The 26,974-nt window shown below is 47.5% G+C and overlaps 2 protein-coding genes across 2 annotated transcripts; both read right to left on the reverse strand.

Annotated features, from left to right (window-relative positions):
- Positions 1-107: 107 nt before the first annotated feature.
- On the reverse strand, positions 108-17,891 carry BTN3A3 (butyrophilin subfamily 3 member A3). Its single transcript, XM_036453177.1, is given in 10 exon segments — positions 108-1,709; positions 3,599-3,625; positions 4,016-4,039; positions 5,178-5,204; positions 5,284-5,304; positions 5,416-5,616; positions 11,224-11,505; positions 13,096-13,437; positions 13,659-13,792; positions 17,739-17,891. Coding segments are annotated over 9 exon segments (1,662 nt in total). The 5' UTR covers positions 13,738-13,792; positions 17,739-17,891; the 3' UTR covers positions 108-1,050.
- Positions 17,892-22,004: 4,113 nt separating this feature from the next.
- On the reverse strand, positions 22,005-23,817 carry LOC118727443 (butyrophilin subfamily 3 member A3-like). Its single transcript, XM_036453246.2, has one exon. It carries the CDS (start codon positions 23,761-23,763, stop codon positions 23,068-23,070), a length of 696 nt encoding a protein of 231 aa, XP_036309139.2. The 5' UTR covers positions 23,764-23,817; the 3' UTR covers positions 22,005-23,067.
- Between the last annotated feature and the right edge of the window lie 3,157 nt (positions 23,818-26,974).

Below are 26,974 nucleotides of genomic sequence, written 5' to 3' on the forward strand. Positions count from 1 at the left end.
TGGTTTTATTACAGCAGCATACACAGCTAATACAGTAAGGATTTTGTGAAGATGTTGTGGGTAAACTGTGGGGTGAACATCTAGAGGAAGCTCATTTGCAGAGAGAAGATTATTCACCAATTTATTTAACAAATGCAACCGGACAACCACCTGCTTGGTGGAGGGGACACAGTGGTGACCAATCACAGTGATGGTGATGGAGTGGCTCTTCCCCAGGACCCAACAGTTAAAGAACCTCCAGGAACATCAACACAGGCTCAGCGTGGAGTGTCCCTTTCCTGGAGATGGGGCTACAGTGTGAGAAAAAGTCCACTGCAGTGCACCTGGCTCCCTCCCCAATTCATGCCTCACATGTGAGCTTCACGGATGAAGCTGGGGGTTGGTTGGGCTTCATGTTAACAGGTCACAAGCTGGTGATGAGTATGGTCTCTGGTCCCTTCTCAGGCCCCTGTGGTGTGGTCACTGTGAATTCCTTCTGTGGACGACGTCATCATGGCCAGCCAGCCAATGGAGCAGTGGCCATGGCTCTGACAGTCCCCCTTGAAGGAACAAGGTGGGTGTGGTCTTCATAGTCACTTACAGTGACCTTTACCCTGGGGCCCAGAAAAGGGAACCTCAGGCTGCCCATGACCCTGCCCAACAGGAACAACTGGCTGCAAAGGAACAGACTGGAGGTGGAGGGAGGGTCTGAGGTCAAACAGCTCCCAGCAGCACTGCTTCCTGCATGAATTACATGTCACTTCCCTGGGCCCTGCCTCCCTTTCCACACGTTCAATGCGGCCACCTCACAGGGTGCTGTGAGGATTGGTGAGTGAAAGTCACCTGAAGCCTTTAGCCCAGCACCCACACATTCTAAGGTATCTGTGAGTGAGAGCTATGGTGGCAGGAAGGGAGCTGAGTCACCTTGGAAAGTTAATTAACTTCCTGCACCCTGGTCTCCTCATCTGTCATGTCGAAAAGTTGAAAGAATATTAATGAAGTGCTTCACTCAGTGAGTTTTTAGTAAATATGTTCCTGCTGTGAGGTTTTTCTGTTAAGCAGGCCCTCAGCTCAGGGCTGGGCATGGGGAAGCAAAGATCTTTGTTCTGCCTGAGGGTCCTCATTGCCATCAGCTGAGCCTGAGGCTTCTGGAGTCTCCAGGGAAGGGCCAGGCAGTGGGTCAGACACAAGGGAACTCCCCACACCTTCTTATGCTGGGCAAATGGTCAAGGCAGTGGGCTCCTCTGACCAAATCCTGAAGAAAGGCAAGAGAGGCCCAGAGAAGGTAGTCTGTGGGAAGGTATAGATGTGGATTCCATGGATGGCATCATAGAATGAGACCTCCCCGTTCTCATAGCCCAGGAAAACCCCCACTCTTTCAGGAGGGTTGGTAATTTTGAGTTTGCTCAGGGAATCTGTGTGAGCATGGAAGTCAGACCCACCTAACCGTGATATTGTCCAGAATCCATTCTGGGGTGTTATTTTAACCTCTTTTTTTCTCTCTACGTTATTCCTACACACCCCTAAATGCCAGAGTATCCTGTCCCCCACCTCCACCTCCCAGAAGTGTCTGCCTGATTTAAAGCTCTCACGGCCCAGCACACAGGTCCAGTACTGAAATCTCCTGGGGTTGTCTGGCAGGCTCTGCCATGTCTTGTACTGCAAGATTCGCTGGTCCTCAGAAATGTGGATGATGGGATGCGCAGTGTCGGGATCCAGAGTCACGTCCGCTGCAGAGAGTTTCAATGGTGAGGAGTCAGCCATGTTTATCGGACCTGAGAGCCTCAGGCTCCAAGGCTTGGGTCTGGCTGGTGAGACCCAAGCCCAAAGCCGGGGGTCCCTGCTGCCCTGAGTGTGACCCTCAGCAAAACGAAGAGAAACCACAGGGCCTGGTGTTCAGTGAGGAGGGGAGTGTGAGGAGGGTTGGGGTCTGCCTAACCCATCATCTCAAGTGGCCCCTTCCTTCTATCTTCCTCCGTTTCCTCCCCAGAAGGACTGAGCCCACCTGTGCTGCACAGTCACATGGATTCCAATTCCAGACCCTGCTCTGCCCTCCTGAGCTGGATGATTTTCTTTTCTGCCCGGTCTCTTTTCACACACACACACACACACACACACACACACACACACTATGTAATGTCACAAGTCTCAATGTGATGTCTGTAAAATGGTAGTAAAAGTACTAATCTTTAGAGTACAGCAACACAGAATGTGAGGTTCACTTAGCCCAAGGCCAAGCGTCCAGGTAGCATGTGGTGTGATCATAGCGACCAGGTCTCTGCTGTGCTGGGGCCATGCTGGGCTCTAGGTGACCTTCACTCCCCACCTGCCCCTCCTCTTTGCCCAGGAATCCGTCCTCCTTGGGCAGCATCACTAGGCTCACTGCCTCTGGTCACCTGTTGGCTTTGGCCAAGGGCAGGTCCTGGCTGAGGACTGGAGGGAGAGAAAGAGAGGCACAGCCCCGACTTCCCCACTTCCTGTGATGGAGATGCTCCAGCAGAGCACACCTCCTCTCAGGCAGCCTCTCCCTGAGCCCTAGCCTCCTCAGCGTCCAGTGACTGCTCTCCATCCCTCTGCCTGGGGCCTGGGGGTGGTGACAGCTCCCACTGTTGTGAGCCTGGGGCACTGCTCATCTTTGTGGTTTCCCTTAATACCACCCCAGCATCCGGAAGTAGGTTTTTCCCTGTATCCTCTGTAATCACTGGGTAGATGTGGCTAAATCAAACAAATTTCATCACTGTGTCTGGGACTTCGTTTATCTTTTCATGCTGTGACCTTTGACCAAACTCACTGTCCTTAGCAGTAACACCAAAGCCTTCAGGGTGATGATGATGTGTGTTCCATAAAATGCAGCCATAAACAGTTTTGTTAGTAACACTAGAATGACATGACATTGGAGGTCAATACCAAACGTGATGGTATCCCTTAAAAAGAACCACCCACCACAAGACCATAGGAGGGATGGCTGGTGCTGCCACACTCCTTGTCCCTTTGTCCTCTCAATCATTAGTACCTGAGTTGTACTGTAAAACAATGTACTATAACAAGCCTGTGCAGATTGGCATGTAGTCTGTCTGGTCCACTCCCTCATGCCTGTGAATAAATGACTCCATAACAGTCTGTTATAATAATAAGGAGTCACCTACATCAGTTTTACTTCTTAAGAACCTTCTCCTGACTGTGGTCATACTGTCAGACACACACCCATTATGAACAGGCCATGGCTTCCCTCTTAGACTTTTGACCAACACACACTCATCACCTCATCTAGACTTACCGCCATCGTCACATAGTAGGAATGACCACCATCATCTCAAAGGGACTCAGAGACATGGCACACCTTGAGGAGGCTCAGGGAAGGAGGGGCATCAGCTGGGCCAGATCACGTTCTTCATCTCCCTCTTGCCCCTGCCCCAAATGTACCCCTCATGCCTCCTCCTTCCCACACAGACCTGGGGAAGCCCAGGGTTAGCAGCTGGCCCTGGCTCTCTGGGAGGCACATGGGCACAATGTAGGGACTTAATGCCACCCACCGCGATGTCCCCCAGGGAAGAGCTGGAGAATGAAAAGGGAGCCAGGCCCCTGTGTGTTGGCCCAGGGAACACAATCATTCACTCACCAGGTTGGTAAAGGCCCATCTTCCACTCTGAAAGGAAGGAGACACAGGCAAGGAAAGATAATCAATTCTGTACTCCCCACACCATTCTCCTCACTGAGCCTCTTCCCTCTCCTTCCCACCAATATCTAGTTTCCTCCCCCACAGCACTGAGGATGAGGCATAAAAGCTCTCAGAATGTGGGCTTCCCTCCATCATGGTGGGGCTGTGGGTGACGGGGCCAGGCCTTTCCCAGGTGTGGGTGTGTGGCAGCAGGTGAAGGGATGCTGTAGCTGGAAGGTCCTCTGGATGTGCAGAAAGGCATGGCGGTCCTCCCCCGAACATGAGCTCTGAGCAGGCTCTGATTATCCCTCAGCAGCACAGAAAGAGTTGAAGGGCTTTGTACACAGGTGCCAGGACCAGAGAGCATGAGTCACTCACCTCCATAGGCCTGAGCCTTGTCATCTGCAAAGGAAGACAGGCTGTCACCTCACCTGTCATGTCTGAGTCCTCTCCTCTCTCTCCTGCTGACCCCTCCTCCCTTCTCTGCCTGTTCAGTTCCCTGCTCCCTCTCCTCTTTAAGGTCACCTGCACCCAATGTCCCGCAGGCACCGATGGGGCTGTCCCAGCTGCACCTGCAGGTCTGTCCTGTATGGGTCTGAACAGCAGTCACCTTTAATCATCATTTCCATTCCTGAAGTTGCAGTTACCCTCTGTCATCATCCACAGTAGAAAAATATTAAATGGAAAATCCCAGAAATAAGCAATTTGTAAGTTTTAAATAGCACATTATTCTGAGTAGCATGATGACATCCTGTGTCATCCATCTCTGACATGCCAACCTGAGAACCATCCCTGTGCCCAGCATGTCCATTCTGTTTCCTCCCATGAGCCACTTAGTCACTGAGGAGCCGGCTGTATGGTCAGATCTGCCTCAGCTTCACAGGGCTTGTGTGAAAGTCCCCTTCTGTTCCTTCGTAATGACCATCAACTGCAGTGATGCTGGCCATTGAGGTGTGGCAATGAGAAGCCTTTCTTTAAGGGAGAAGGAGAGGCCTACTATACACAGAGTGTGGTGCTATCCGTGGACCAGGCACCCCTGCCATATTAAGTGACTGTCTTCCTCCTGTACCTGGCTAGGCTTGCCGTGTACATATGTGTATACATGTGTGTACTGAAATCCATCCACTTCAATCTACATGATTTCCTGACAATTCCCAAAAATAATTAGGTGAATTAGTGACAGAATTTCAGACACCACTTTTCAGCAGTTATGATAAATCTGGGACAACTGACAGCAGCCCCTCCTCTTGCAGAGAATGTTCTCTCTCCTGGTTTCCTCTCAGCAGCCTATAGATCCTGTAGAGCAGCCAGGGAGGGAGGACCTGCCATCCTGAGTCCATCTTCCCTCTCCTTTCTGGGGTTCCCTGGATATCTGAGTGTGATTGGCCTGGTGGAAAGAGCCTGACCCCTTTCTTCAGGGAGGGAACCCTGCCCGACCTCCCCCATCAGCATCCTCATTCCTTCCCCTGGACAGTCATGAGTGAGGAAGGGGCTAGATACGTCCCAGCAGAGAGTCTCAGATGTGGGTCCCGGTACTCACATGCCAGGTATTGCTTCTCCCTCCACCCTGCAGGGGAAATGGGAGAGGTCAGTGAGGCAGGTAACCCGGGACCTCAGAACCCCTGTGCTGGGGGATTGGGACTTACTGAGCTCGTCCTGTATCCTTTCTGGAAATAAGCAGAAAAAGAAGATGCTGTCATGGGGATGGAAGGGGGAACCTGTGGGTGGGTGGGTGGCCTTGGGCGGGGAGGTCCCACCCACCTGCAGCCAGACCTCACCTTTTGCACTTCGCTCTTGCTGCTCTTTCCCCAGTGCTGCTTCTTTCCCAGTTCGCTCCCTCTCCTTCTCTTGGTTCAAGGCCTGGTTTCTCTTATGCTGTCGCCACCTTGAGATCACTGCCCCAACCAGGAGCACCAGTAGAGCCAGAAAGGTGACCCCCACAGCCACCTGCCAGGGTTGTGCTCTGGAGAAGAAGGGGCCTGTGGAGGGAAAGCTCATCTGCTCGCTCGAAGGGGCACGGGTTCTCTCAAGAGGGGCAGGGACATTTATCATCCCAATGTGCCCATAACTCTACCCATCACATAGACCAGTGTCCTAATGTCTGGCTCTCACATGAAAATAGCTCAAATATAATGTACACACAGTCACTGGCATTTCCTCTCCACCCCTTCCCCATTTATCAGCATCTCATCAGCAGCTTAACCTGCTGACTTAGAAGGTGACCTTTGGGGTTGGAGGTCATGGGGTCACAGTCTGGGTCTTTTGCTTGAGCAGCTCTGTGACCTTGAGACAATGACTTTAGCCCAGTGGTTGGCAAACGAATAGTCAACAGATCCAAATATCAACAGCACAATGAGTGAAATTTCTTCTGAGAGCCAAATTTTTAAATATTAAACTATATAGATAGGTATGTTATTATTAACTTAATTAGATTACCCTAATTAGCCACACTCAAGGGGCCAAAGAGCCGCATGTGGCTCACCACTGACTTAGCCTATCTGTTCTCAGTGTCCTAAATGGCACATCATTCAATTAATGCTCTAGCATCCCTGATATGATGTCAGGGCCATGTGAGAGTTTATTCATTTTAAAAACATAGACATCTTTGAGATCTAAGATGTCAGTTATGGGAAGGTAGGCTGCAAGATAGTGTGTGAGTGAGAGAGCAATAAGAAAGTGCATAGATGTGGGGGAAGTTTCTGTATGTGTGAGTGAGGGACAGCTATATTCCACATGACTGTGGGGACTGGTGGACCAGGCTCTCCTGGCTGGACAGTCTCTTTTGCTGCTGAAATCGCTCCAGAGCAGTAGGCTTTGCAGCAGAGGCTACACCATCTTGAAGAGGAGAGGAGCTGTGACCAGAAGCCCAGCCTTACCTTCAATTGGGAGATCTCAGATGCCTTCTGAGACCCTACAACCACAATGCCCAGAGCTGGGAGCCCACAAACATGGAGACTGCAGCCTCCCTGGCTGAGGGCTCTTAGAAAGATTGTCCAGGGGAGACAAGGTGTAGGACAAATACACGGAGGGGTCTTGCACCTTCTCACAGAACAGATGGAAGGAACAGCTGCATTGAATAACACCCACCCAAAATTGGAGAATTAGACAAAGCTGGTGAGGCAATTCATTGACAGAAAGGTCAGAGATTACCTAGAGAGAGAACTAAGCTCTGCCTCTTCAGATTCATCTGGGATTTTGTTGTTTGAGTGTTTGTTGTTTTCAGTTTTTGGATTAGTTGTGTGGTATTTTGTTTTGTTTTTTAGTTTTCTATATATATAGACATATTTCCCCCTTCTTTTTCTTCTCTTCCTTTTCTCTCTTACATTTTTTTCCTTTTCTCAATATCATTTTATGCACTCTTTCCCTCCCTACTTCTCTTTTCTCTGGTGGTCCCCTTTATTTTGGGTTATTGGTATCATAAATTTATTTGTGTTTGGTGCCTGTGTGTTGCATCTTGTTGTGTTGTATTTTGTGCCTTTAAGTCAATGCAGGAGAGAGAAAACTACATAACCAGATACCCTGAGTGGATGGAACATGTGGAGACAAAAAAAAAACACACACAAAAAAAAAACAGCCCCATTCAAAAGGAAGTAAGGAATCACCAGAAAAGGAAGTAAATGAAATAGAGGCAAGCAATTTGTCAGAGAAATAATTCAGAGCAATGATCATAAGGATGCTGAAAAGGGTGGAATACAAATTCAACAATATGTATAAGAATCAAGAGGAAATGAAGAACCAAGAAGAAATGAAGAATGAATTACTGCAATAAACAACACAAGAGGAAGCATCAACAGTAGACTAGAAGTGGAGGACAACATCAGTGAGCTAAAAGACAAGATATGAAAAAATAGTCAAGCAGAGAAGCAACTGGAAAAATAACTTAAAAAATAGGAGCAGAGTGTAAGGGAACTTTGGGATAGCATGAACATCTGAAAAAGAGGGGTGTTAGAAAAAAAGGAAACTGAGCAAGGAAAAGAAAAGCTGGTTGAAAAAATGACAGAAAACTTCCCTAATAAAGGGAAGAAAAATCTCACACAAATCGAAGAAGCTCAGAGTCCCAAACAAGATGAACCCAAAAAGAATGACACCAAGGCAAAATATAATGAAATTGGCAAACATCAAAGACAAACTAAGAGTCTTAAAGGCTGCTGAGAGACACAGTAAGTTAACTACAAGGGATCTCCCATCAGACTATCAACTAATTTCTCAACAGAAACATATCAGGCCAGAAGGGAATGGAATAAATGTACAAAGTCATGCAAAGCAAGGTCTGAATCCAAGAATACTGTACCCAGCAAGGCTATCAATCAAAGTTGAGGGTGAGCTGAAACCGGTTTGGCTCAATGGATAGAACGTCGGCTTGGGGACTGAAAGGTCCCGGGTTTGATTCCGGTCAAGGGCATGTACCTTGGTTGCGGGCATATCCCCAGTAGGGGGTGTGCAAGAGGCAGCTGGTCGATGCTTCTCTCTCATCGATGTTCCTAGCTCTCTATCTCTCTCCCTTCCTCTCTGTAAAAAAAAAATATCAATAAAATATATTAAAAAAAAAAAGTTGAGGGTGAAATCAGGAGCTTCACAGACAAAAAAGAACTCAGGGACTTTATTACCACCAATCCTGCAATGCAAGAAATGCTAAAGGGTTTTTTGTCAAAAGAAGAAATTGGAAGGAAAGAGGGAACACAGGGGTGAAGAATAAAAAGGTGACATACAAATACCTATTAATAATAACTTTAAGTCGAAACCAGTTTGGCTCAATGGATAGAGCGTCGGCTTGGGTACTGAAGGATCCTGGGTTCGATTCCGGTCAAGGGCATGTACCTTGGTTTCGGGCACATCCCCAGTAGGGGGTGTGCAAGAGGCAGCTGATCGATGACTCTCTCTCATTGATGTTTCTAACTCTCTCTCTCTCTCCCTTCCTCTCTGTACAAAATCAATAAATTATATATTTTTTAAAAATAATAACTTTAAATGTAAATGGATTAAATACCCAATCAAAAGACATAGGGTAGCTGAATGAATAAGAAAACATGACCCATATACCTGCTGTCTACAGAAGACTTATCTCAGAGCAAAGGACTCAAACAGGTTGATGATCAAGGTATGGAAAAAGGTTTTTCAAATGAATCAAAAAAAAAAAAAAAAAAAAAAAAAAAAGCTGGGTTAGCAATACTTATATTTGACAAATTAGACCTTAATGTGAAGGTCATAACAAGAGATAAGGAAGGCCACTTCATAATAGTAAAGGGAGCAATTCTACAAGAAGATGTAATTCTGATAAACACATATGCATGCAATAAATATGATATAAATTGGTGATCTAGTATCATTTTTTTGCATGTATTTGACCAAATTTCCCAGCACCACTTATTGAAGAGACTGTCTTGACTCCATTGTACGCTCTTGGCTCCTTTGTCAAATATTAATTGAGCATATTGGCAATACAGAAGCATCCAAATACATAAAACAACTTGTGGAAGATATCAAGGGAGAGATTGAAAGCAATGCAGTCATAGTAGGGGACATTAATACCCTATTGACACCAATAAATAAATCCTCTAACAAAGAATAAGCAAAGAAACATCAATCCTAAATAACTCATAGATCAGATGGAATTAATCAAAAAATGGGCAAAGGACCGACCTAAGTAGACACTCTTTGAAAGAGGACATACAGAAGGCTGATAGACACATTGAAAACATGCTCAAAGTCACTAAGCATCTGAGAGATGCAAATAAAAGCAACAACGAGGTATCATATCACACCTGTCAGAATGGCTAACATCAAAATCAGCAAATAGCAAGTGCAGACAAGGATGTAGAGAAAAAGGAACCCTTGTGCATTGCTGGTGGGAATGCATTTTGGTGCAGCTTCTATGGAAAATAGTATGGAGTTTCCTCAAAAAGTTAAAAATGGAATTCCCATTTGACCCCGTAATTCAACTTCTAGAGCTATATCCCAAGAAATCAGAAACACCAATCAGAAAGGACATATGCATCCCTATGTTCATAGAGCACAATTGACAGTAGCTCAAGATTTGGAAACAGCCTAAGCGCCCGTCAGCAGATGAGTGGATTAAAAAACTGTGGTACATCTACACAATGGAATACTATGCCACTATAAAAAAGAAGGACTTTTACCATTTGCAACAGCATGGATGAGCCTGAAGAGCATTATGGTAAGCAAAACATGCCAGTCAGAGAAAGATAAATATCACATGATCTCACGCATATGTAGGATATAATGATCAACATAAAGTGATGAACTAAAATAGATCCAGAGACAAATGGCAGGGGAGGTGGGGAGTTAGAGAGCAAGCAAAGGACTTGTATGCAATCATATTAGCATGACCAATGGGCAGAGACACTGGGGCGGTGGGGGCTTGCCTGGGGTGAGAAGGGCTGGGTGGTGGTGGTGGGGTTAATTGGGAAAAACGGAGACATATGTAAAACTTTAGACAATAAAAAAAAATTGCATTACATTGAAATAATAATGATGACTGAACTGGAACCCCCTAAATATATATAAATATAATACATATATTTGAATAAGATATATATATATTAAACTTCTTATTTTTCTTGCTTACACCATAGATAGCATGTAAACAAGATGATCTGCAGCTCGTTTCTCAGTTCATCGTGAGTCAGGAGATCATGTCTGTGTTACCTCCCACAGGGCAGCCTCTACTGTCTCTGACTTTTGTTATTATAACAGGTGCTCTAAGAAATAACTTTGTGCCCTGGCCTGTTTGGCTAAGTGGTTAGAGCATTGGCCTGTGGACTGAATGGTCCCAGGTTTAATCCCGGCCAAAGGCACATGCCTGCATTGTGGGTTTGTTCCCCAGTGTGGGGCATGCAGGTGGCAACCATTGATTCCCTCACATCTTTGATATTCCTCTCTCTATCTCTTCCTCTCCCTTCCTCTCTGAAATCAATAAAAATATATATATTTAAAAAGAAATATCTTTGTCCATCAGTTATTTCAAACAATCCTGAACTGCTCTGTCAGATAAATTCCAAGAACTGGGATTTGGGTCAATAAATAGTAATTTGGATTAAGATTGTTCTACTCCCCCCACCACCAATATAAGCTGTGTCCATTTATACAAAAATATACCAACTGACAGAAAAACATGAATGAGTTACTGTCTCACCACAGTCCTGCCATTAGTGTTACCAACAATATGGTTTTCTTTGCTGCCAATCTCACAGGTGGGAACATCTCCTGTCGAGGGAGATGGGACATCCTTTCCCAGGTATTTCCTTCTGGGAACCATTCATTTCTCTACTGAGCTGTTCTATGTTTGAGGAGATTAGCCCTTTCTCCAGTATGTGTCTGCACATAATTCCCCACTTTGTCAGGTGTTTGCTGACCTTTACCATTTCCCCATCCATTGCCTGCCCCAGTGGGTGGCAGCTGGGATGCTCAGAAAATGTCTGTGACATAAACAGCTTCAAGGGGCAAAGGGCACCCAGGTGCCTGCTCTGAGCCTTATGTTCACTGCACAGACCCAGGTCAGCAGCAGACAGTCAGGCCTCATTCTCCCAGTGGCCACAGCTGAGCTCAGTGTGGGGCCGGGCACTCACCTGCAATGGAGACCCTGGCTGTCTTCTCCTGGCTGAGCAGGGGGTTTTTGACGACACAGGAGACCCCCTTGCCAGAGCCGCCTTTCAGGATCACAGATGACATGACTGCATACAGACCCTCTCCATCTGTAGCCCCAGGCGCTGTCATGGCGGGCAAGCTCTCTCCCCCGTCACCTCTCCACTCTACGTGGGGCTGTGGATACCAGCCTGCAGATGTGCACTCCACACGGATCCCTCCATCCTCATAGCCCTTCATGTCAACGTGAAGATCAGAGCCCAGGGCTGGGGAGGGAAGAGGGAGCCTGAGTCATGGGGAGGCCTCTGTGTCCGGGAGGGTCCCATCAGGATGGGGCACACCCCACTAGATCACGCAGGCAGGGTTCATAAGGAGCTGTTTTCCACGTGTGCTGTGCTGGGGAGAATGTTCCGTGAGTGACCACTGCCTGACCCTTGTTGAGCCTTGAGCTGGATCCAGCTGGATCTGGGCCAGAACAGACATTGCTTCCCTTGGACCCCCTCAGAGACACCCGGAACCCTCCCCTGAACATTGCTGCTTCCTGGAACCCCCTTAACACCCTAAGCATGTAAGTCATGTTCCTTTATCTGGGCAGGTATTGCCCCGTCCCCTATCTATCCTTCCTGTCCTGTGTGAGCTTGAGGCTTTGCCAGGTGGAGGGGAGGATATACACATTGTATTGCTGCATCCCACTCTGGTCCTGATATAAAGTCACCGCGGTGAACTCTTGATATCATTAATCTAGAATTTACAGCCTCTTTTTCAGATCTTTGGACTCAGGGAATTTTATATTGTGGTTGTGGAAGGGAGACGACTACATGGGAGGAAGGTGACCCAGGGCCAGGAAGAGTGAGCTGTGACCACCAGTCCCTAAGCTCTTAACCCAGGGGAGGTGGGAGGAGCCTTTTGAAGACTTGCAAGAACCCAGTCCTGTAGGGAGGGATTTTTTCAGAGGAGCTGTGGTCTCAGGAAGGGACTGAAGCTGGCTGAGGAGGCCACTCAGAGAGAAATCCAGGACCTTCCACACATTCCACGCCTTCCACCTCTTCCCTTCCCCCCTCTTTCCCTTCCTTTCTTCCTTTGTTCCTCCCTCCATCCCTTCTTTCCTCCCTCCCTCCCTCCCTCTCTCCCTCCCTCCCTCCCTCCCTCCTTCCCTCCCTCCCTCCCTCCCTCCCTCTCTCCCTTCCTTCCTCCCTCCCTCCCTCCCTCCCTCCTCCCTCCCATCCTTCCTTCCTTCCTTCCTTCCTTCCTTCCTTCCTTCCTTCCTTCCTTTCTTCCTTCCTTCCTTCCTTCCTCTTTCCTTCCTTCTTGTTCAAGGCAGAGCTATGCCCCGAGAAAGAGAAATGATGTTGGACATGAAAATTTTATGGAACAGCAGCATCAAAAAAGGATGCTTTGTCCCCATGATGGGTCAGGACCAAAGAAGACCACTCAGTTATCAGGTCTGAACACAGAATAAACATGAACAGTATCCAGTCCACAGCAACCAGCAACCATCCCCTGTTCTGGCTGTGAGTGACCAGTTACACCCACACCCTCCTGACTGCATCTGATCCAGAGCGAAGTCCTCCTTCCATAAACCCTCCCCTAGTTCCCTATCAGCCCAAATGTTATACCAAGTCTCCCTGACAACATGTTTCCACACCTGTGTGTTCTCCTCACTGAAACTAATCCTAAACTCAACTTGTCCAACTGCTGGTGTGATCCTGGGGCCTTGTTTGGAGGACATGGCAGCACAGGTGATGTCCCTGCAGCTCAGTCTCCCTGACCCACAGCAGCAAGCAGAAGTCTGTGAGGTGGGGTTGGGCCTGTGCCCAAGGCCCCACAGAAGGAGCTCAGAACAACGTCAGGCTCACCTGCAACCTTCAGCTCCACCTGGGATTTTTCAAAGAAATCGCCATCTTGGAAATAACACTGGTAGGTTCCACTGTCAGAGACTCTGACATTGAGAATCCGCAGAGCAGCCTTCCCCTCAGCGATGTTCTCTCTTAAAATCGAAGTTCTCCCTCGATAGTCTGCTATCTCTGTTCCTTCCTTGCCATCTGCATATGCACGCACCACCTGCCTGAGTCCAGTTCTCACCCACATCAGCTCCATGGTCTCAGCGCTCATCATTGAGGACAGGTGACAGGGCAGCTCAGTGACTTCACCCACCATGGCCAGGATGGGCTCAGGGGGTTCAACCACAGCAAACTGAGCTGGTGGGCAGAAAGGGGTGCTGCATCAGAGGGAGTGGAGGTGTCCCAGGGGGTAAAGGGGTGTCCCAGGCTGGGAGGGTGAGGTAAGAAACACCTAGACAGGCACTCAGTCCTGACAGGTGTACAGTCTGGATGGGCCTCCCAGGTGTGGGGAGGAGTCCAAGGTTCTGACTGGGCATTAGAGGTAACTGCTCCAGGCACATAAATGCAGATGCTCCTACCTGAGCAGGGCATGAGCAGCTGGACCAAGGTGAGGCAGATTGGGAGGTGGAGCAGATGGAAGGCCAGGGTCCTCACCATTGTGGGCTGTTGTGCAGACAGAGAGACAGCAGAAGGAGTGGGTAGAAATGAGGACCTGGAGGAAGATGGAGAATCTACGTGAGACCTCAGCCTCCCCAGGGCCGACTCCCCATGCACCCATCATCACTGGTGACCCCAGAGTCTCCTCTCAAATGTCTGCTTGGGAGTCTCCTCACCTTTTACTCCAACATGGAAAAACTACCCTAAAGTAAGAACCTTAAGTGTAACGTCCCTTGGCCCTGGCCACCTAGAAGTCCTGGTGTTTGCTGTCCAATGAATTAAGAAGCTTCCAGTTGCACACACTTCCTGCGACAGCCTGTCCATGCCTCCAGCATCCTGATTAACACAGGAGCCCCCTCTCTGAGTCCTGATTCCACTGGGGCTCTCAATCTATGCTCCACACCACAGCCCGCACGTTCCTGTTCCTTCACTTCACCTCTCCTCAGCCTCCAGGGGCTCCCACTGCACTCAGAGCAGGAGCTGCAGGCCTCTGCTCCCTGCACTCTCTAAATTATCTGAACGTTCCAAGTTTTAAATGAAAGAGAGGGGAATATATTTCCATTGATTTTGGGGATAGTTATTGTCTTTATTCTTTATTATAAACAACTAGTATTTCAAAATAAAAATAAGTAAAATTTATATAATTTTAATGGGAACCACATACTTTGCTACATATGAATGTAAATATTTCTGGACATATTTTGGATATATCCTTAAAATGTTTTATTCTTTAACCCAAAAATACCTCTTGCAGGACTTACTCCTAAAGAAAAAAATATCAGGCATTAACTGAAAGCTTTATATTTAATGCTGTTTATCTTAGTCAGTGATTGGCAAACTCATTAGTCCTCAGAGCCAAATATCAACAGTACAATGATTGAAATTTATTTTGAGAGCCAAATTTTTTAAACTTAAACTATATAGGTAGGTACATTGTTATTAACTTAATTAGGGTCCTCTTAAGCTGGCATTTGCTAAAAACTCAAGGGGCCAAAGAGCTGCATGTGGCTTGTGAGCCACAGTTTGCTGACCACTGATCATAATAAAATCTGCAATACCAAAATATTGAAACAATTTAAATTGCAAATTAGGCCCAAATTTGTAGTAATAATTTTTTTTTACAGCTATGATAATACTCCATGGTGAAAAGCTGAAAAGTTATTCTCTAACAACTAAGATCAGGAATAAGACATGGATGCCCATTCTCACCACTTGTGCTCCCATAGTATTGGAAGTCCTGGCCACAGCCATCAGACAAGACAAAGAAATAGAAAGTATACAAAACAGAAAAGAAGAAGTAAAACTCTTACTATTTGCAAAGGATGTGATAAATCAATACATAGAAAAATCTTAGGTTTCAAAAAAAAACCAAAAACACACACATCAGAACCAATCAATGTGTTCAGTTGCAGGTAGAAAATCAGAAACCTGATTGCATTTCTATATAGCAATAATGAATAATCTGAAGGAGAAAATTTAAAAATCTCATTTAGAAGTTTACCCACAAAGCATAAAATATCCAGGAAGAAATTTAACCACAGAAATGAAAGATTTATAGACTGAAAACTATAAGGCACTGAAGAAAGAAACCGAAGGGGATACAAATAAGTGGAATGATAGGATATACCATGCTCATGGGTTGGAAGGATTAATTTTGTTCAAATGTCCTTACTGCCTAAAGCAATATCCACATTCAGTGCAATCCCTATTAAAACACCAATGAACTTCTTCTCAGAAATAGAACAACTCATCCTAAACTTAAATGGAACCACAAAAACCCCTAATATCCAAAGAAATCCTGAGAAAGAATAAAGTCGGAGGCATCCGACTCCTGATATCAAACTATACAACAGTGTCTACATTAATAAAAATACCATGGTGCTGGCATATAAGCAGACACCCAGTTCAGTGGGACAGGCAGCGAGCCCAGAAAAGAACCCTCACTTACATGGTCAACTAATCTGTGACAAAGGAGGCAAGAATATGCAGTGGAGTAAAGACAGTCTTTTCAAAATGGTGCTGGTAAAACTGGACAGATGCATGCAAAAAAAAAAAAAAAAAAGTAATTGGGTCACTTTCTTACAAAGAAAGTGTCTATTCTTATATTCATAAGAATAAAGACAATAACTATCCCCATATTGTGTCTATTCTTATATATGAATATAAGAATAGACACAATATGAATTAAAGTTTAAATGTGAGACCCAAAACTATAAAACTAGAAGAAAACAGAGGAAATGAACATATGACATTCCTCTTAGTAATATGTTTTTTCTCCCATCCAAGTACTAACCAGGCCCGACCCTGCTTAGCTTCCGAGATCAGACGAGATTGGGCGCGTTCAGGGTGGTATGGCCATAGCCAGTAATATGTTTTTTCTATGTGTGTCCTCAGACAAGGGCAAGAAAATAAATAAACAAATGGGACCATATGACACAAAAAGACAGCCTACTGAAGGGAAGACTATATTAGCCAATGACACATCCAATACAGAGTTAATATCCAAAATTTATTTTTTTTAAAAAAAATCATACAATTTAACAGCAAAAAAAAAACCCCAAACAATACCCAAAAAAGGGGCAGAGGACTTGAATAGAAATTTATATAAAGAGGAGGCACAGATGGCCAACAGACATATGGATTGGAAACCCCTCTGCTGTCAGACGATGTGTTGTTTATCCATTCTTCAACTGTTGTACATGTATGCTGTCTCACATATTTTAATATTACAACTAGAGGCCCCACACATGATATCCTGTGCGGGTAGAGTCCCTAGACCTAGCCTGAGATCAGGGCCATCTTTCATGTGTTTGCCAGTCCCCAATCCCATACTGCTGCCAACACCCACCCTGGTTCCTTATTCACCATCTGGCCATCTATCAGAGCCTTCAGGCCAGGAGAAGGACCAGGAGATCAATCATTCCGCCCACTTGGCAGTCCCCACTACTGCCCTCCCTGGTGCCCTGTGGTTCTCTATTGGCCATCCAGTGATCAAAACCTGCGGGCTGTGAGGAGGGACCAAGAGGTGGTCATACACCCCATAGCAACTGGTCCTTCTGGTTGTTATGCCATTATGGTTGCTGGCCTTTTATTATAACTTATACTAGCGATCCAGTGCACGAAATTCGTGCAAGGGGTTTAGAACTCACAGCGGAGCAGCTGCCTCAGCCCTCTGGCCTCACAGCCCCGGCTTTGTCAGGAAGGTCCTGTGGAAGGTCCTTTGGCTGTCAGGTCTAATTAGCATACTACACATTTATTATACTAGATTACATATAATTCTGTAATAAACACATTTTCATATAAATCTTTAAGCTGCACATCTTGTAACCTACCCCACCATTATTTTAACATTATTTCTGTAAATGTGAGTGCATATAAACAGCCTGTTTACTTAAGAATTCTAGGAACTTCAGGAAAAGCAGACTCCAACCTTCAGGCATTCCATCTCTGGGAGATTTCCTGACCTTGAAGCACTGATCTGAACAGACTGTGTTGGCTTGCACTTCATACCCTCAATGGAGAACTCTCAACCACACCCCTTTTTATTCCTTTATTATTCTTACCCCTCTCATCTTCCTTACTAAACCCCTGCTCATGTCCAATTGTCTTTGAAGCTTAGTCTCCCATCTTCTGAAGCTGCAGGCTCTAGAATAAGCCTACATTCCTCCCACCAGTCCCAGGATCCCCATGTGGTCTTTCCAGTGGCAGGCAGTTGAACCTGGGCTCAGTACCCACCTCTCTTTTAGAATCTCTTAGAACACACTCCCACAGAGGAGCAGGAGAGCCTGTCAGAGGCCTCAATGACCACAGGAAGTTCTTAGGAACGTGCAGGTGTCAAGCTCACTCATTTTGGTTGTCTCCCTCCGACCAATTACTGAGTTCAGGCCTTACCTTGCCCTGCCAACAAGATCTCACTGTGTCCTCACCTGAAGGCTCACCCAGATCATCAGCCTCTCTCCGAAAGAGATCTGGGACTGGCTTTTACCCACTCCCCCACTTACAGTTGGCACTTTCAGCTGAAAACCACAGAACAGAGGCACTCCTTAGGTCTTCACTGCAGGTGAGTCTCTGATCTGGAGGAAAGGCAGGGGAAAGAACGCTTGCTCAGGAGGAGCAAAAGTGCAAAGTCCCTCTTGGAAAGCACTTGTTATAAAATATAATGATAATAACCTTAACTTTGCTCTGGGTGTGTGATTGGTGTCTCCACCTGTTGCTTATTGGAATAGATTTCTTGGGGTGACAGGGGAATAAACATTTCCTGAGGCCCCACAGGAGGACGAGACCCTGCAGAAAGCTTTATTTCTGTGGAATTAAACTGCTGAGTTTCCAAGGGCCCATCTCTTTCTGTCCTGCATGAAAAGATCCATTTTATCCTCAGCAGAACCAGGATTCAACCATTCCCAGAGATCTTGCTCCATATTGGCTCAGTCCCGCCCAGTCCAGCATCTGGCTGGTGAGCTTGTGCTCCCAGCTGCAGTCCATAGCGTGTGGGTCTACATGGCCATGCTCCCTTCAGCTTCGAGGATCACACAGCAGCCTAGCAGGGGTCACTAGCAAGGAAGAAACAGGAGAGCGAGCAGGAGCAACCAGAGAGAGAGAATTCTGGTGATTATGTATTCCCAAATGTTGATGGGCTTGCATTGAGGTGCATCTTTTTAGCCAATGATGTCTGTTCCCAGGTTAGACTGACAGGCAAGCCCCTTTCCTCCATCACCATGTCTTCACTGCACATGTGCCCATCTTCTGTGGAGCCCTCCCCCAGTGATTGCCAGGGAATAGACTGGTCCCTGGGGAGTGTCAAGTGGCAGCTTCCTGGTGAGGCTGCCCAGATGACCTTGCTTATTCTGTCTGGCCTCCCCTTTGCTCCTTTCCTGTTATTAATATGAATGAGTAGCTTGTTATGAGGGCAACAGGTGTATGTGTATTACACAGGGTTCTACTTCAATCATGCCTCAAAACAGCAATCATGCCTCAAAACAAACACCGATAGTCTCAGGAGATAATATCTACATTTATCCTCTCCTTCGTGGTTCTGCAGGTGGACAGGGTGCAGCTGGTCCAGGTGGGCTTCCCTGGGCCTGGTTAACTGGGTTGGACTCAAGGCTCCAGGTTGGGTTCCTGTCAGTTCCATGGGTCTCTTCATTCTGGGACCAGGAGCTTCAGGTCATGTTCTTCATCTTCTCTCCTTCACCCTCCCCCCGCCTTTTCCTTCACCTCCATCCCAGTATCTCTCTCCCCTTTTCTGGTTCCTGCCCCCTTCCCACCTCCACCTACCCCCTCTCCCTCTAACCTCTCAGTAGATAATCTTTAGACCTCTTCCACCCCTAGTGGCCACAGCACATCACTGCACCCCGTCCTCCTGGAAAAGGAGCCCACCTCTCCCTCCACCAAGTCCTCCAGCCAAGTTACCACATCTTTAATCTAAAACCTTCTTTGTTTTTTATTTTAAAACTATGGTCCACAGAAATAAATACCTTTTATAAAGTAACTGAGGACACACACATTTATATATACTGTATGCTCTCATAGTTCCATTCGTGTGTATTTAAGTTTGGTATCTACGTAATAAATTGATTTCATACACCTTCAGTGGCCCAGGACCTGCAACCATTGAACTGCTCCATGACGATTGTCTTATGGCTTCAACATTAGTCCCCACGTCCCATGGGCTCTGCTTTTGTTGCCCGAAGACAGGACTTAGACTCTCAAACATTTATCTTCTTGTTATAGTTTTTGACATGGTTGTTAAATAATTTTGAAAGAGAACAACTTACTTCTCTTCTTGTAAATGTTTAAGAACCTTTCATTGGGAAGGAGGCAGCCCAGAGAGTTTTCTGATGCAGAAGGCTAAATACACGGGCTAAGATTTCTTTCCCCTCTGTCCCCATCTCTGTATGGATCACTCCACACCTCACACCATGGTAGCCACTGTACAGCTGCACGTAGGTTCCCTAGGTCTTTCTGGCTGCACAAAGGGCCACCAATGGAGCAGCTTCAAAAACAAATACCGGTAATTGTTTCTCTGTTCTAGCCTGGGCTTCGGATCCCCACAGGGTGGTCCGACTTGTGCCCTAGCATCAGGGGTTCCTGGCGGTCTTTGAATTTCCTGGTGGAGGGATCATAGCCCTGTCTCCACCTTCATTCCCACGTGGTTCTCCCTGAGAAGCGAGTTTTCCTCCCATTTCCCATGAAGAAGAGGCTGGATCAGCCCCGAGTTGTTGCTAAATGCAACAGATGACGGAATCCCATTGGGTGGTCGGGGAGAAGGGCCTCTCTAGATTTAACTCGGCTGTGATTTCATCACCCTGAAAAGCCTCATCTCTGAGCTGTTTCACTTTCTATTTTAACTACACAGGCATGAGGGATAGAGAGAGGACTGACATTGATGAGGGTGGTAGGTGGGGGAGAATGTGCTTGAGGCTCTGAAGGCCTCAGCTACCCAACCACCACCGTGGGGGGGTCCTTACAGATTGTGTTATTGGCTTAAACAATAGAGATTTCTCAGTTAACAACAAAGTCCCCAGTTTAGGAGTCAAGGGCAGTCTGCAGCCCTCCTCCTAGTGGTCTTTCTGTTCTAAAAACATAGAGAAACTAAAACTTATTGGGCAACATGGCCTAATTCTATGAAATTCAAATGTCAGCCCATACATGAGCGTTTACTAGAAGCAGCCAACACTTCCACCTAAGATTGTGCTACAACAGGGGCTGTGCAGAAGACAAAAATATTAACACTTAGCCTTGACAGAGAAAACATTTCTAGATCCCTAGGCCAAGTCTAATCCTGACGAATTTCTAGGTAGAATACAAGTAAATTGCTTCAGCATGAAAAATGCACTGTTAATAGCCTTGTGAGATTATCTGGCCTTTTGCTGTTTTTAGAGGAATTGGTCATGGGTGTGTGTTTGTGATTTGGGTTGGGGTAGGCATGTGTTGAGGTGAATTTTAGTATCCACTTCCTAAAGCCAAAGAATTTTATTCAAGTTGCTAGACTTGGGTGGGTAGGGGGACAGGGAAGATATTGGGGGACACCAGGAGGGGCCGGGGTTAAAGCAGTTGTTATGGATACTTGTGAGTCATTCAGAAAACACTCAGAGTCCTTAGGAGACTGAGTGGCAGGGCAAAGCCCTATCTCACAGGAGGAGAATAGGACCATGGCAGCCAGCAAATGCTCTGCCTGCCAGGTGATGCTCTGGTGGGCCCAGAACCCCCACACCCACCCAATGCTCCCTTCCTGGGCCCCACCGACCCCAATTAGGCCATCATGTACATTTCTTCTAGAATAACCTTCCCAAGGTACATTTCACAGCATTTCCCACCTGTGCCTAAATGCTTTCTCTGGAAGCCTCCACTAAAGCCCAGTAGCATTCATCTCGGGTAAAAAAAATGCTATTTAAACTCTAACCCTGCCATTCTGGCTTCTGTACACACTTGCTTGCTTAAAACAATAGGGTAGTAACCTCAGTTCCAGACTGAGACCTGGAAACTCACATAAATCACCCCAGAATGTTGCTTACTCACATCACTAAGTTTATTCTCCTGTGCCTGAGGACCAGAACCAGAAATTGCTTTCCTTGACTCAGTGGCTCAGGAATGTTTTCCATTGATTCTGTGACTCCAAGAACTAAAATTATAACTAATCTTTGTAGATAACTAACTTGCTCAATTTAGCTTCTGTAACTGATGTTTGCCAACCAGGTTATCATTCCAGACCTAAAGGTGTAATTGATACATTTGTGATATTTGCCTTTCAAGCCTGATGTTTCTGCCATTCCGAGCTGCGAGATTTGGAGCCGCATCTCCCTCACAGTCGTTGGCTTTACTGATTAAATGCTTCATTGATTTGGTTCCGCATCCTGTGTATTACTCATGGGGTACATTACAACATGCGATCTTCTAAGTTCGACTCTGCAGTCAACACAGAACATCAGTGCCACTAGCAGTTATTCCAGGACTGGCCTTTGTTCCCCAGACCATACCCTTCACCTGACTTGTCCCTCACATTGGCCTCCTGGGACAACAACTCCGGATGCTCCCAGCCTGGAGGGTTTCCAGCTTCTTCTGACCCCCAGCGAGGAATGGCACATTCGGTCCCACCACTGCAGGGAACTCAATTCTGCCAACATCCAGAATGAGCAAGAATCAGACTGCTCCCTAGACCCTCCAGAAAGGAGCCTGGCCTGCAGACACCTGGATGTCAGCCCGGCCATGGCCACACTGGGCTTTTCACCTACAGAAATGTGAAGAAAGGAATCTGTCCTGCATTGGGCCATGAAGTTTGTGGTTTTTATTACAGCAGCATACACAGCTAATACAATAAGGATCTTGTGAAAATGTGATGGGTAAACTCTGGGGGTGAACATCTAGAAGAAGCTCATTTGCATAGAGAAGATTATTCACCAATTTATTTAACAAATGCAACCTGACAACCACCTGCCGGGTGGAGGGGACACAGTGGTGACCAATCACAGTGATGGTGATGGAGTGGCTCTTCCCCAGGACCCAACAGTTAAAAAACCTGTGGGAACATCAGTGAAGGCTCAGTGTGGAGTGTCCCTTTCCTGGAGATGGGGCTACAGTGTGAGAAAAAGACCACTGCAGTGCACCTGGCTCCTCCCCCAATTCATGCCTCACACATGAGCTTCAGGGATGAAGCTGGGGGGTTGGTTGGGCTTCAGGTCACAGGTCACAAGCTGGTGAGGAGTGTGGCCTCTGGTCCTTCTCAGCCCCATGTGGTGTGGTCACTGCGAATTCCTTCTTTGGACGACGTCATCATGGCCAGCCAGTTAATGGAGCAGTGGGCCATGGCTCCGACAGTCCCCCTTGAAGGATCAAGGTGGGTGTGGCTTTCACAGTCACCTACAGTGACCTTCACCCTGGGGCCCTGGAAAGGGAACCTCAGGCTGCCTATGACCCTGCCCAACAGGAATAACTGACTGCAAAGGAACAGACTGGAGGTGGAGGAGGGGCAGAGGTCAAACAGCTCCCAGCAGCACTGCTTCCTGCATGAATTCCATGTCACTTCCCTGGGCCCTGCCTCCCTTTCCACACGTTCAATGAGGCCACCTCACAGGGGTGCTGGGGGGATTGGTGAGTGAAAGTTACCTGAAGCCTTTAGCCCAGCACCCACACATTCTAAGGTATCTGTGAGTGTGAGCTATGGTGGCAGGAAGGGAGCTGAGTCACTTTGAAAAGTTAATTAACTTCCTGAACCCTGATCTCCTCATGTGTCATGTGGAAAAGTTGAAAGATAAGTAGTAAAGTGCTTCACTCAGTGAGTTTTTAGTAAGTATGTTCCTGCTGTGAGGTTTTGCTGCTAAGCAGCCCCTCAACTCAGTGCTGGGCAGGGAGAAACAAAGACCTTTGTTCTGACTGAGGGCCCTCATTGCCATCAGCTGAGCCTGAGGCCACTCGGGTCTCCAGGAAAGGGCCAGGCAGTGGGTCAGACATAGGGGAACTCCGCACTCCTTTCAGTGCTGGGCAAATCGTCAAGGCAGTGGACTCTTTTGAGAAAACCCTGAAGAAAGGCAAGAGAGGCTCAGTGAAAGAAGCCTGCGGGAAGGTGTAGATGTGGACTCCATCGATGGCATCATAGAAGGAGACCTCCCCCCTCTCATAGTCCAGGAAAACCCCCACTCTTTGAGGAGGGTTGGCAATTGTGAGTTTGCTCTCGGGATCTGTTTCAACCTGGATGTCATGCCCACCCAACAGAGATATTGTCCAGAATCCATGCTGGGGTGTTATTTTAACATCTGTTTTTCTCTCCACGTTATCCTGACTCACTCCTAAATTCCACTGTTTCCTGCCCCCCACCTCCACCTCCCAGAAGTGTCTGCCTGACGTGAATCTCTCACGACCCAGCACACAGGACCAATGCTGAAATCTCCTCGGGTTGTCTGACAGGTTCTGAACTGTACTTGTGTACTGCAGACTCCGCTGGTCCTCAGAAATGATGAGGGAAGGGTGCGCAGTGTCCGGATCCAGAGTCACGTCCGCTGCAGAGAGTTTCAATGGTGAGGAGTCAGCCATGTTTATCGGACCTGAGAGCCTCAGGCTACAAGGCTTGGGTCTTGTTGGTGAGACCGAAGCCCACAGCCTGGGGTCCCTGCTGTCCTGAGTGTGACCTTCAGCAAAGCCAAGAGAAACCACAGGGCCTGGTGTTCAGTGAAGAGGGGACGGTGAGGAGGGCTGGGGTCTGTCTAACCCACCATCTCAAGTGGCCCCTTCCTTCTATCTTCCTCCTGTTTCCTCCCCAGAAGGACAAAGCCCACCTGTGCTGCACAATCACATGGATTCCAATTCCAGCCCCTGCTCTGCCCTCCTGAGCTGGACGACTTCCTTTTATGCATGATGTCTTTTCACACACACACACACACACACACACACACACACTATGTAATGTCACAAGTCTCAATGTGATGTCTGTAAAATGGAAATAAAAGGACTAATCTTTAGGGTGGAACAACACAGAATGTGAGGTACACTTAGCCCAAGGCCAGGCGTCAAGGAAGCATGTGGTGTGATCATAGTGACCAGGTCTCTGCTGTGCTGGGGCCATGCTGGGCTGTGACCTTCACTCCCCACCTGCCCCACCTCTTTGCCCAGGAATCTGTCCTCCTTGGGCATCATCACTGGGCTCACTGCCTCTTGTCACCTGTTGGCTTTGGCCAAGGGCAGGTCCTGGCTGAGGACTGGAGGGAGGGAAAAAGAGGCACAGCCCTGACTTCCCACTTCCTGTGATGGAGATGCTCCAACAGAGCACACCTCCTCTCTGGCAGCCTCTCCCTGAGCCCCAGCCTCCTCAGGCTCCAGTGACTGCTCCCCATCCCTCTGCCTTGGGCCTGGGGGTGGAGACAGCTCCCACTGTTGTGAGCCTGGGGCACTGCTCATCCTTGTGGTTTCCCTTAATGCCACCACAGCCTCTGGAAGTAGGCCCTTCCCTGGACCCTGTGTAATCACTGAGTAGATGAGGCTGAATCAACCCAACTCCATCTCTGTGTCTGAAACTTCCTTCATCTTTTCATGCTGTAACCTTTGACCAACCTCACTGTCCTCAGCAGGCACACCAAAGCCTTCAGGGTGATGATGATGTGTGTTCCATAAAATGCAGCCATAAACAGTTTTGTTAGTAACACTACAATGACATGACCACGGAGGTCAACACCAAATGTGATGGTATCCCTTATAAAGAACCACCCACCACAAGACCACAGGAGGGATGGCTGGTGCTGCCACACTCCTTGTCCCTTTGTCCTGTCAATCTTTAGTACCTGAGTTGTACTGTGAAACAGCGTACTGTAACAGGTCCGTTAGTGGTGAAAGTCTGCGCAGACTGACATGTATTCTGTCCAATTCACACCCACACACTCATGTGTAAATGACTCTATAACACAGTCTGTTATAATATAAGAAGTCACCTACATTCGTTTTAGTTCTTAACAATGTTCTCCTGACTGTGGTCATACTGTCAGACACATACCCATTATGAACAGGCCATGGTTTCCCTCTTAGACTTTTGACCAACACACACTCATCACCTTGTCTAGTCTTACCTCCACCGTCACAAAGTAGGAATGACCACCATCATCTCAAATGAAAATCAGAGACATGGCACACCTTGAGGAGGCTCAGGGCAGCAGGGGCATCAGATGGGCCAGGTCACCTTCTCCATCTCCCTCCAGCCCTTGCCCCTAGCTCAATCTCACACAGACCTGGGGAAGCTCAGGGTAGCAGCTGACCCTGGCTCTCTGGGAGGCACATGGGCACACTGTAGGGACCTCATGCCACCCACTGCGATGTCCCCCAGTGAAGAGCTGGAGAAGAAAAAGGAAGCCAGGCCCCTGTGTGTTGTCTCAGGGAACACACAATCATTCACTCACCAGATCGGTAAAGGCCCATCTTCCACTCTGAAAAGAAGGAGACACAGGCAAGAAAAGGCCATCATTTCTCTTCTTCCACCACCATTCTCCACACTGAGCCTCTTCCCTCTCCTTCCCACCAATATCTAGTTTCCTTCTACCACAGCTCTGAGGAGGAGGCATAAAAGCTCTCAGAATGTGGGTTTCCCTCCATCACAGTGGGGCTGTGGGTGACAGGCCAGGCTTTGCCAGATGTGGGCGTGTGTCAGCAGGTGAGGGGACGCTGTAGCTGGAAGGTCCTCTGGGTGTGGAGAAAGGTAGGGTGGTCCTCCCCCGAACATGAGCTCTGAGCAGGCTCTGATGATCCCTCAGCAGCACAGGAAGGGTTGAAGGGCTTTGTACACAGGTACTAGGAACCAAAGAGCACAAGTCACTCACCTGCATAGGCGTGAGCCCTGTCACCTGCAAAGGAAGACAGGCAGTCACCTCACCTGTCATGTCTGAGTCTTCTCCTCTCTCTCCTGCTGACCCCTCCTCCCTCCCTCTGCCTGTTCAGTTCCCTGCTCCACTCTTCTTTAAGGTCACCTGCACCCTATGACCCGCAGGCACCAATGGGGCTGTCCCAGCTGCACCTGCAGGTCTGTCCTGTACGGGTCTGAACAGCAGTCACCTTTAACCATTGCTTCCCTTCCTGAAGTTGCAGTTACCCTCTGTCAACCACAGTAGAAAAATATTAAATGGAAAATTCCAGAAATAAGCAATTCATATTTTAAATTGCACATCATTCCAAGTAGCGTGATGACATCCTGTGCCATCCGTCTCTGATATGCCCACCTGAGAACCATACCTGTGCCCAGCATGTCCACCCTGTGTTCCTCCCATGAGCCACTTAGTCACTGAGGAGCCAGCTCTATGGTCAGATCTCCCTCAGCTACACAGGGCTTGTGTGAAAGTCCCCTTCTGTTCCTTAGTAATGACCATCAATTGCTGTGACGCTGGCCATTGGGGTGTGGCAACGAGAAGCCTTCCTTTAAGGGAGAATGAGAATCCTACTATACACAGGGTGCAGTGCTATCCGTGGGCCAGGAACCCCTGCAATATGAGGTGACTATCTTACTCCTGTACCTGGCTGGGCTTGCCATGTGCATACGTGTATGTATATGTGTGCTGAAATCCATCCACTTCAATCTGCATGATTTCCTGTCAATTCCCCAAAATAATTGGGAGACTTAGTGAGAGAATTTCAGACACTGCTTTTCAGCAGTTATGATAAATCTGAGATAACTGACAGCAGCTCCTCCTCTTGAAGAGAATGTTCTCTCTCCTTCTGGTTTCCTCTCAGCAGCCTATAGATCCTGCAGAGAAGCCAGGGAGGGAGGACC

This window comes from Pipistrellus kuhlii, unplaced genomic scaffold, assembly GCF_014108245.1.
Source record: "Pipistrellus kuhlii isolate mPipKuh1 unplaced genomic scaffold, mPipKuh1.p scaffold_m20_p_24, whole genome shotgun sequence".
Classification (NCBI taxonomy): domain Eukaryota; kingdom Metazoa; phylum Chordata; class Mammalia; order Chiroptera; family Vespertilionidae; genus Pipistrellus; species Pipistrellus kuhlii.